At 39.5% G+C, this 11,501-nt stretch overlaps 1 protein-coding gene across 3 annotated transcripts; it reads right to left on the reverse strand.

The window, feature by feature from the left end:
* Window positions 1-1,453: 1,453 nt before the first annotated feature.
* On the reverse strand, window positions 1,454-11,019 carry si:ch211-243g18.2 (uncharacterized protein LOC559906 homolog). 3 transcript variants are annotated; one of them, XR_004895787.1, is made up of 11 exons: window positions 10,912-11,019; window positions 9,149-9,421; window positions 8,856-8,981; window positions 8,299-8,381; window positions 7,625-7,781; window positions 6,134-6,298; window positions 5,548-5,673; window positions 4,435-4,652; window positions 3,763-3,791; window positions 1,907-2,095; window positions 1,454-1,874 (listed from the first exon to the last, which is right to left on the reverse strand). XR_004895787.1 is itself a non-coding variant. In XM_031278110.2 (10 exons), the coding sequence occupies exons 2-10, from the start codon at window positions 9,410-9,412 to the stop codon at window positions 1,980-1,982; spliced, it is 1,284 nt and encodes a 427-aa protein (XP_031133970.1). In that variant the 5' UTR covers window positions 9,413-9,421; window positions 10,912-11,019; the 3' UTR covers window positions 1,454-1,979. The 3 variants fall into 3 exon arrangements, 2 of the variants coding, with proteins under 2 accessions (XP_031133970.1, XP_031133971.1); XM_031278110.2 differs by having other exon boundaries at window positions 1,454-2,095; XM_031278111.2 differs by having other exon boundaries at window positions 1,454-2,095; window positions 3,759-3,791.
* Window positions 11,020-11,501: the final 482 nt, after the last annotated feature.

Genomic DNA, 11,501 nt, shown 5'->3' on the forward strand with positions numbered 1-11,501 from the left:
GTACTCTTTGCCTTAAAAGTAAGCAGAAGATAATGTTACTCAGGAAATTTACCATGAAGATCAATTTTCTACAATGCTAGAGTATGATGCGTAAATATCTCTTTCACTCTGTTCCTCCCTCTCTCTCATGGGCTAAAATATACATTTCCTAAGTTTCCATATTAACTTCCACTGCTCGCTTTTAATGCAAAGTGTACAACGGTTTGCTTTTGCAAATGACAAGGGACTCATTGAATGGTTTCAGTTAAGAGCAGTAGTTCATACATGTATATTTTTAGACTATCGTTCAGTCTGTCCGCTATTATCTGCCATGCTTTTTCTCGCGTTTTTTTTTTATTTTTTATTTTTTTTTATAGAGGATGAGTTCCTTCTCTACATATTATATGCCTTGCTCCCTTGTGGACATAGAAAATAAAGACACTGAAGAAATTGGACTCTAAAATCTAGAAACTATAAAGATAATTAAGTGATAAATTCCATGCACACTGTAAACATGAATGGAACAGAGTGATATTCATCAGTTATTTCCCCCCCCAGCAAAACATAAGGTCAAAAACCATTGGGGTGCCCTCTCCCTGTTGTAACATGAATGTACAGTAGCCTACATCACTAGATAGTTACTGGTCCAGTGAACTAAGACTATAATTTGGGAGGATTGTACAATTACGATATGTTCTTTAAATTGTACAATCCTCCCAAATTATAGTCCCAGTTTACTGGACAACACAATTTGTGTGCTAAGAATGCCAAATACAATGCACATGGAAGTGGAACAAACATGATCCTTATTGTTAAAGAATTTAAAAAAAATTATCAACTAAAATAATTCAAGGTGCATTGGTCAACTATAGAAAAGGACAGCATTGTATGTATTGCCCTTAGTAACAGACTTAATTTAAAACACATTTGAAATTGTATCAGCCTTTTCTAATTATCTCAACAACTGCCATAATATATTCATCAAACTTCTAACAACAATATGAACAGCAGTCTTCATACAGCAATATAACAGTAACAATGACTGTCACATGAATAATTATTAAAAAAAATTATGGTCCCAACTTTAAATAATAACAGTACTTAAAGGAACAGCAATATGCACCTGTTGTATTTTAATCCAGGCTGATAACAATAGGGTAAAACCACTGCTGGGTGATCAGAAAATTAAATAAATCCTGAATGTTAGCCTGGTCGGGAGCAGGCTAGCTGCACAGAATAAATCTCCATGGTGATTTATGTGCCTCCACTTTCGTGAAACCGAGTCAAGGCTTAAATCATCCAGGATAACTGATAAATCCCGGCTTAATCCCTTATCTTGGTTTTGTGAAACAGGCCCCAGGTTTCACTGACATAACAGCCCAAAAACAAAGTCCATTTCGGCATTTGTTGATTTCAGTAAAAAAGCCATAAAATGTTCATTCTGAGTGACATAAGAATGACGGGGTAAACATTCCATGAATTAAAGAAACTTTATTTAGACATAGTACAAACACAGCAAAGACAATTAAATGAATAAAACTCAGTAACATTTTTGTAAAAGGAGTAAAGGTATGCATTAGCTTACTAAAGTTGTTCACACTAAGTAATAAATATCTTGTTTAAGTACAGTAAACAGCATTTTATTAATAAAACAGTATGAAGATGGCTATTAGTCAGTTGCTCTCACACAAAAACACACATTTCTATTCTAAATTGGATTAAGCATGCATAGCTATAGTAGTACTGGACATACAGTATATGTTTGTGGCATTTTCTCCAGAAACAATTGATTGAACAAAGTGTCACTAATAAGTCAACTGTGAGAAAACATTCCTCTGAAAACACAAAACATTCACAGTCATGTCATTTCCCCTCAAAAATTCTAAACAATATTTTCTCTGTTGCAAGAATAAATGACACTCTTCTCCCTCTCTTTTTTTGTTTTGCATATCCCTGTCTCATTTGTCATCCGTTACTATCTGTTCTCTCCTTTCCCCTTCTTATTTCTTGGTCTCCTCGATCTGCTCCACCTCGCTGGATTCGTCCACCACTTTGCCGTTGATCATCGTCTGAGTCACCACCTTCACAATCTTCCTGGTGCGAACATCAGGCTCCTCTGCACAGACAGAGATGAGATCAAATGAGATGGGAAGGGATGAGATGAAAGAGGAGAGGAGAAATGAATGATTTTGGAATGAGATTAGTTTTACAGTAAATGGGATCACATGAGACTTACACAGGTGAGAAAGTAAGCTGTGATTAAAAGAGATGACACGTGATGAGATGGAGAAGAGAAAAGTTTGATGATATGAGATTAAATAAAAAGAAAATAGAAGAAAAAAGATAAAACAATTTGAAGCGTGAAGATGAGATCATATGACAAAAATATTAAATAATACAGTGTGAGAAGAGATACGATGAGGTGGAAGAGATGCTATGAGAGGGGAGGAGAGAAAACATTAGAAGTAGTGAGATGAGAAGGGAAATTGCAGGTTCCATATTGTAAGAAGTGAGATTTCCATGTCTATTTTGATTGTAAAGCATGTTGAGGTGCTATATAAATACTGTGAAAGAATCAAAACGCTTAATCGACAGAAGAATGCACACAGCCCGTATTCAGAAACGGGGCCTTTAAATGATACAGGAGTTCTGTATGGTTGTGATGTCATAACTATACTAAATTTATTTATAGGTAGAAAAGTGCCCCTATAGTGCTGTTACAGTCATTCCCTGGCTGCAATGACAGTGCAGAGACTCAGAGAGTGTAGATGCAGAGGACAAGGAAACGCTGACCAATCAGAGCAGACTGGTCTTTTTCAGGAGAGGGGCTTAAAGAGACAGGCGCTAAAACGGAGGGTTTCAGACAGAGGGTGAGTACAGGTATGTTCAGACGGACCGTATGAAAAAAATTATGTTTTTGTAAAGATGTTTTAGTAAAAACCCCAAAATACAAGTATGAACCTTAAAATGAGCATAAGATGGGGCCTATAAAATGAGATGAGTCATTTTAATCTCATATTCCTCTGTAATTTGTGTTGAATCATGTGCCTGAGTAGGGCCTCCTCAGTCCCTGCTCTGTCTCTGTTTTATTTCTCCTGATGTATTGTGTTTGCAGTTTGATGGGTTGCACACTGAACTTCTATGTGTATGAACTGTAACAAATAAGATGTTGTGTCAGACAGCTTCAGATGAAGGACGACATGCAATTCTCACTAAGAAACACAGTTTGTAAAAACAGCGTTAACTATTCAACTCTCCTGTCTCGCGAAGGACTCTTAAAGGCGTCACAGCCATTTTTTGTGTTGTCTTTATGTTGAACACTAAACACCAAAACACCTCAAGCGTGTTAATCCAGCTGCAAGGGATGAGTCAGTCAGATTAAGAGACAGTTACAACATTTTCCCACCCACATTTGTTGCTATAGGAGTTGAGCTGTTAGCGGTGGTTGCATTGTTTTGAGGTCCATAAAACAATCATTAGTCCTGGGCCACCTGGGTGTGTAAGTTTGTGTCTGCCTTTCAGTTTCACTTTAACTCTGTCAAATTACAACATAAACATTTGTGAATAGTTTGCTCTACTTATCTCCATCATTACTGCTTTAGTCACACTGTACCTCCCTGCTGTTTCCTTCAGGTTGTAATAAAATGCATTCAGAATAAATGAATGATCAGTGAGATGATCATCTTTGCTGTGCTGATGTACTATTACTGTGCGTCGAAGTCATTCTGATGTTCTGACATTGTGACTTTTTTTTAATCAGATAATCAGAAGCCAAGTACTCACTTTTTGGTGGAGGAGGAACTTCCTTGACTCTGAGGGACAGAAAGGAAACATGTCAGAATGAATAGCTTTAAATTGACTTGAAAACAAGACAAACACTTAGGAATAGATCAGGAAATGTGCTTGTTCAAGCGGTATTTACAGTTGCCTGGCTATTTAAAAATGGCAGGTTTGTGCAGGATGTCCTGTGTCGCACTAGTGACGGTTCTCTCTGACCAATCAGTGGCCTGCAGTGTTTTAGTCTTGCATTGCCAGACCCTCCTCCACAGCTCTTCGAAGGAAGGTCTGACTAGTCCACACAGCATTCCGGGATAGGAGAAAAACACATGCCGGACACAATGACGGTGCCGCTGCAAAATAGCCTCGGGAAGGAACTTGTTTTGGTGGAACATGTGCACGTTCAAGTTGTTTTAGTCGTGCAACAGAAAACTCAGATTGGACAGATAGTCTAGCTAGCTGTCTGGATTTACCCTGCAGAGATCTGAGGAGCAGTTAACCATAGTCCTCATAAATTGACCAGAGTTTAAAATGCCAACACAAAGAAAGCAGAAGGTGACTGACATCTGGCCTAAAATGAGGTACATCCGGCAGATTTTCTGGCGGCACCTGAACATGTGGTATGCCGTACTATGTGGTGGAAATACAGCATCAGCATTCAGGATGGTGAAAACTCACGTCTCCTCTCCTTCCAGGAGGCGCCTGTAGGTTGCGATCTCCATCTCCAGGTTCTGCTTGATGCGGAGGAGCTGCTCGTAGTCGGTCTTGGTGCGCTGCATGTCCAGCCTGAGCTGGGAGAGGTCGTCCTCCAGCTGGCTCAGGGTGGCCTGCAGCCGCTCCATCTCAGCAGAGTATTTCTGACCTGTCTCACCCAGGTTACCTTCCAGCGCTGCTATCTGAGGAGAGAAGTGAAAATAATGAGAGCTGACCTAACTTATCCACATACCTGGGTCTAATATTACCATTGTGTGCTTTTAATGTTGCCCATAATCATATCAGTTTATAAGTTAAATGACAGGTGACCTGGTAAATGTCCCAAAATTATTCATAATTCTGTTATGTTGGCTGGTATTAAAAATTGATGCTTTTCAACCTCCTCACATTTCCTTAGAGGGTGTTTTTCAGTAGAAATCAAAGCTCAGTGTCTCTTGATTCTAAAATTACTTCCCAAAACCATTATCAACAAATACCTGAGAGCTGACAAGGCTTTGGCACCCAAAACAAACATTTGCTGCTCAGACACGATTAGGCTACCAATCTCACCATCGAAACTCACCCCCGTACAATTTAGCAACTGAATCCACTATGTCCTCGTACGGCTTATCAGCGTGGGAGAACATGTTTACTGTCAACACAGGATTAAGAAAGCAAAAAACAAAGAAATTCTCAGACGTTGATGTCAAGTTCAACAAACAGTTGTCACTGAGACTGAATCTGAAGTACTGTAAGGATTTTCTGTGTTGGTATTCGACAAATCCCTTCTAAACCCACTCTTTCTTTAACACAATTGCGGCTTTGTGAAAAGTTAATATTCATTACCATATTTCAAAATCATGGTTGTGGTGTTTGCACTGCCTTATGAGTATTCAGTTTTGTTTTCACTGTTCCAAATGGAGAAATATTACACATTTATTTTCAAACCAACACACAACCATGTAAGGCTTTAGCATTTCTCTTTCAACAAATTATTCCAAAGTGGAAAAAAAAACCCTGTCTTTTTACGTCTCTTGTGTGTGTTCATGGGATCATTTGCTCCACTTGTCACCTCCCTCCTCAGGTGTAGCCGCTCACCTGTTTGTGCAGCCCCTCCAGCTCCACCTCCAGGGTCTGCAGGAAGCGCTGCCTATCGATCAGCTCGCTCTGAGCTCCTCTCAGAGCCTCGTTGCTCTCCTTCACCTCGTTCTGCACATTCTCCAGCTACACAAAATAAACACAGGAATGCACACTCACATGGAATGCATGTACTGTACTACATGCATTTGTGTGTTTCCCCTCACTTAGCCTGCTATTTCTTCTTTGAATATTTAACATATCGTTTTTGTCTAACCTTGTCTCAGCCATTTGATAAAAACTTTGATATATAGGATTTCACTGCCAGGTGTAACTAACTGACAAACAATTTTAGTGTAGAGATGAAATGATTTTTAAATCAAAAACAGTGAAAAATATTCTCTCAAATGTGAGGATTTGCTCCTTTAAAAAAAAATATCTTTGCGTTTTGGATATTTAAAAACACCATGGCCTCTTAGAAGTTGTGATGGCCATTGTTTCCCTATTTTTGGACATACACCAAAAAAAAAAAAAAAAAATCTTAATGACAAAAGTCTTTAGTTGCAGTCCTATTTCAATAAATCAGCTGAGCGCTCTCTGCCCTCACCTTCTTGCGGTACCATTGCTCCGCTTGGTCCTTGTTCTTCTTGACAATCCCCTCATACTGGGAACGCAGTTCAGACAGAATGGTGCCCAGTTCTGGCCCGCTGGCCGAGTCCACCTCCACATTCACTTCATCTTTGGCAATACGAGACTTCATCTGCTCTAGTTCCTGGGGGTGGGTATGTGAGTAGTGAATACTCATGTGTATTTGTGAATGAAAAGAACACTGCATTGCGTCACTGCTACATAAACTTTGTTTACAAAAAATTGTACCATATGTGTGAATATACAGACGACATATGGAACCAGGGATAGTCTTGTGAATCCGACACCGCAGGGTGGCAGAGAGGATGTGAGGACATCTTCATAATTTAGATTTTCTCCATTAATAGTTGATGGGGCAGAGCTCACCTTACCTCTGCTTACTTACACACACACACACACACACGATCTCTTTCACTCTCGATCTTTGTGACATTGTGTCATGTCACATTTGTTTTTAACCCTCTGAGGTCTGAGGGTATTTTCATAAAAACCGATCCCCATGTATTTCATATCAAAATGTTCAGAACAAACTCAGCTTTCCGTATAGTAGAGGCCCACATTTTTTTTCCAGAGCATTGTGTGAAGAGATAATTAGGCGCTAAAGCTGAAACGTTGATGTTCGCTTTTTCAAATTCCTTAAATCTCTTTTGAAAACAAACTTTAACTTATGATGTGTTGTGCGAATTCTTTTAGTGCTTGAAATGAGTTTACCAAAGTCTTAAGTTCACAAAGTACTGTAATAAATGATTAAAATAGTAAAAAAAATGTCTGAAATGAAACCGGTTTTAATGATATTGAAATTAAATTTTTTCCAGCCTCTGTTGGGCAATAAAGTTCAATTATATCATTTATTTTTTTCATTGTATCCTTGCTTGGGAAGGAGAAGCATGCGTGATCTAGTCTCATTTAGTCAAATTCATTCTCAATATCTGGAGTAGGTCATGTATTGGCTCGGTGCAGTTTTATTCACATCTTGTTTCAGTAAGCAGGAAATCAGTCCTTCTCTTGATGAGAGGGCGTAAACTTATCTTAGTTTCTTATCCCCTCAGAGGACAGTAGTCCGGATGCTTCGGATCAGCTGATTGGGCAGAAAGAGAAGGTTTGGGAAACCAGATCTACCTGCTTCTTTTGTCTATAGTAACCAGAGGACCACATCTCTCTCTCTTCCCCCCTCCCCACACATTATTTTCTGTCCGGTTAGGCTCTAAATAAGACCTCATGAGTCCACTAAACTGGGTCAGCCCGATATATCAAACAACTTGTTGTTTGTGAGTGCAGGTTGTAGAATAAATGAAAGGGCCATGAAAATGAGATCAGGCAAATGTCGAGTAACAGAGAAGTAATTTTGATAACAGCGTGTTACTGTAAAAGACCTGCAGAGATGTGGGCAAAGAAGAAAAGAGAAGGGATAAGAAACTAGTACCGGCAGACAGCTTTAAGACAGATTTACCTCCTCATGGTTTTTCTTGAGGAAGTAAAGTTCTTCTTTCAGGCTGTCCAGATCTCCCCTCAGGGAGGCGATGATCTGCTCGTGGTCCGTCTTGGCCTTTTTCAGAGCAACACAGTCTCGCTCCACAGACTGACACATCACCAGCTCAGTCTCCCACCTAAGTAAAGTCCAGATAAATGGAGAGAAAGGCAGAAAAAAATAATATGTATTTACTTTCTTTTTAACTGCAATAGAAAGTGTCTCATAAAGTTACATCTAAACTTGAAAGCTCTGTCTGCAAAAAAGAAGAAAAGCATTCATATTGATCTAGTTCCATCTCATGATGACATCTCTTTGCAAAACGTTCATTAAACAAAATACTCAAGACTTTACAGGGAAAAAGTAGGAAATGAATGGTTGAAGCAAAAATGTAAATATTATGATGTTTTTCTAATAGGAATTTGCATTAAATACCTCAACAGTTGAGCCAATATCACACTAAAACGTAACACATACTTAACATTTTAGTATTAATGTAATGCTCCCATGCCACACAGTTATTAATGTGCGCTACTGCATGAAGCAGATGTAGTAAACCTCAATCAAAGACAGTGATTAAACTCTAACAGGCTCAGTAAATCATGTAAATCATGTCTCAGTTGTTCATCTTCATCCTGTAATCATGAATCACTCACTTAATTCTGAAGTCATCAGCAGCCAGTTTAGCATTATCAATCTCTAACATGAGACGAGCATTTTCCAAGGTCCTCTTCCTCACCTGACAAATATTGACGGGGAGAAACAATGTTATGATAGACATCAACATCCTTTATTAAATTCACACAGAAGTCATGTGGATTTGATGCTTCGTGTATTGCGTTCACATATTTATATTCATTAATACTGGCAGTGAAAGTAGCCAATGTTACAAAAGAATGTGAACATTCCATCTTCATGAAACTGTAACTTTTTCTGTTTGGTCAAAATAGGCAGAAATAATGACTTCACTCAGGCTCTGCTTGGTACAACTCAAAGATTAAGTGTAGGTGAAATTCTGCCTCTGATGAATCTAATAATGCAGTTCCTGCTAAAAGATCATATGTCCACATTTGCATGAATGTTTTGTCTATGTAAAATAACCAATGTCATTATAACCTTGAGCTTTGTTCATGAAAACAGAACTTGCAATCTGGCTACCGGTCTGTGTCACGTACAGTGTGTCTGGTGTGGTTCCACGGCCCTTCATGCTTACCTCTTGCTCAACAGCATGAGCTTGGGCCATCATGGAATCAAGGTCATGGCCTTTGGGAATGCGGTCGAGCATCAGCTTCTTGATCTTGGCCTCCAGGTCTGCATTGGAGCGCTCCAGTGAACGCACCTGGAGGAAGACAAAGAGAGAGAAACAGTTTAATGATCAGAGTGTTTCTGCTTGCTACTAGTGGTGTCAGATCCTTGTCTGCATGGTGTCAAGTGGAGATACACCCATCACCCATTTGGCTGCTGACCAACAGTATAACAGCGCTGCTACTGTTTTATGAATCACACCTTGTCCAGGTAGTTGGCCAGACGGCTGTTGAGACTCTGCATGGCTTCCTTATCATTGACGCTGTTGCCATGCAGGCCGTTAAGTTGCAGGCTGGTTGGCCCATTGAGATCCTGGCTGATGGAGACCGAACGGCTCAGCGGGCTGGCTGCAGCAAAAGACACCGACGCACGGGAGCGGGCGCGGCCGGTGTCCATCAGAGAACGACTGGAAAAGGAGGGCTGACGGTTCATAGAGAAGCTCCTCACCGACATGCTGGAAGCCATGATGGGTGGCTGTGAGGACACAAAGATGGAAATGTTGGTGAACTTGTAAAGATAAAATGGAGGCAAAACATGACGAGAGAAACCCAAGCACAATCACACGTTACATCCATCACAGCTACTAAGGGCTCACACTCTGAATAGAGAGTGGATGGATTTTCAAATTACAGCTATAAGGTCATAAGGAAAATACATAACTTCAAATGCCAGACTGTTTGACTTATTGCAGCAGTTTAAAGCTAGTGTTACATGACATCTGGCTGTGGAAAAGCTCTTTTGTGGCCCTTAAGCAAATGTGTTTTATTCTAGCATTTGGCTAGACTTACATACAAGTAGGGCCTTAGATTCAAGACGACGGAACGCCCCACTGAAAATGATGAAAGGAGTCTTTCAATGAGTGTACATATGGCCGGCTAGTGGCTTTTAAAATGAACCATCTGCATTGAAGAAATGACGACTTTACAGTCAGAGCCACTTCAGTCTGTTCGTCTCGGCTCTGTTCAAATGCAACTTCAACTCAAGTCAGGGTAAAATCAAAATGTAAATGAGCACAGCTCAACCCTGGGTCGAAGGAGAGCCTCTCAACGGGACTGAGAACGCTCTCATATAGTCTATTACTATGATAATGAAGTGCATTTTATATTCAAGAAGAGACTAATAGAGGATTCATAAAAACATAAAGTGAGGAGATAAAAAGTGGCTTCACAAAATAGCTTTCTTAAAGGTTTAGACTAATGGAGAAGTGGTTAAATGTTATAAAAGATTATGAAAGTTATGTTTCTATGTAAATCCAGTTCACACGCAAATCATTTTTTTCAGCAATGTAACTTTGTTTACTGTAAATACCTAGTATTTTCTTCCCTACTTTTTAACCTCAGTTAAGTTTAACAGGTGTTCACATTACTTTCTGGACTTCATCAAGTGTGACTAGTTGGTGTATAGATCGATGTCAAACATATACAGGACGGTATCTTTGTGTGTGTGTGTGTGTGTGTGTGTGTGTGAGTGTGAGTGTGAGTGTGTGTGTGTGTGTTTCTGTAGATTAGCAGTCAAGGGAACCTCTCTGTCTCTCTGTCACTTGATCCTTGCAACACCGTTCCCACAAGACTACAAAGGACCCAGCAGGAGACAGACGGCCCTTGTTCAGATGAAAGATATAGCTTGGGAAAATGATCGGGAAAATATTCAGAGTGAATTCCAGTGACACAAGGAGACACTTTGTTCAGCAGGAAATAGCCTTTCATTTCATTTTTTTTTGTTTAGATCACCTTGTCATTAGCTGACAAATAGTTGTGATGACAACCGTTGAATGAAAGTGAACAGAAAGATAAGATTCATTTGCTAGAAAGTGGTAGAAGCTTTTTCTTCCAAATGCTTATTTTTTTCATAATGTCAACTATTAAACTTAATAAAAGAAAAAAAGTAGAATTGTTGGAAATTACTTAAATCATCAATTCTAATAAATCTAATTACAATAACCCCTTAAAAAGCATCCTACTCACCAGGGTTTTCTTCAGATAGATGCACTGTGGGATCCAGAGGAATACACGAGGCTCTGTGCTGCTGATGCTACAGGACAGGTGAGCTTATATGCAGGTGTGCAGGAAGTGGGAGGAGCTAACTGTGAACAGGAGGTGTGTTTACTGCACCTGAAGGTCTTGAGAACGGTAGATGTGGGTCTTGTGATTAAACTGTAACATACATTTCCATTTTACCTGCCTACTGTTGAGGTGCACTAAGCTGAGAAACTCCATAGTACCTTTATTATGAGGAGGCAGTGACAGAATAGGTATTGTAGGTCTGAGCTTGGCTTCAGAGCTTGAATTTGTACTTAATACTCTTTATTTTTTAACCTTCGTCCATTGTCCTGATGTCTAAAATACTTACTTGTAACAGTAATTTGTGTCTGATATGGTTTAAAAAAAATTCCATTTACCAGATTAAATTCACCCAGGATCTATGAACATACAAATATTAGGGGCTTTCCGACCGGAGGGATTTTTGCAGTTCTTAGAACTAAACATTCCTAGAACACTTTTTTCGTCGTGTTCCGACAGGAACAAAAAAAATTGGGGATTTTTAAGTTCCTCTG

Source organism: Sander lucioperca, chromosome 1 (assembly GCF_008315115.2).
Source record: "Sander lucioperca isolate FBNREF2018 chromosome 1, SLUC_FBN_1.2, whole genome shotgun sequence".
In the NCBI taxonomy this organism is placed as follows: domain Eukaryota; kingdom Metazoa; phylum Chordata; class Actinopteri; order Perciformes; family Percidae; genus Sander; species Sander lucioperca.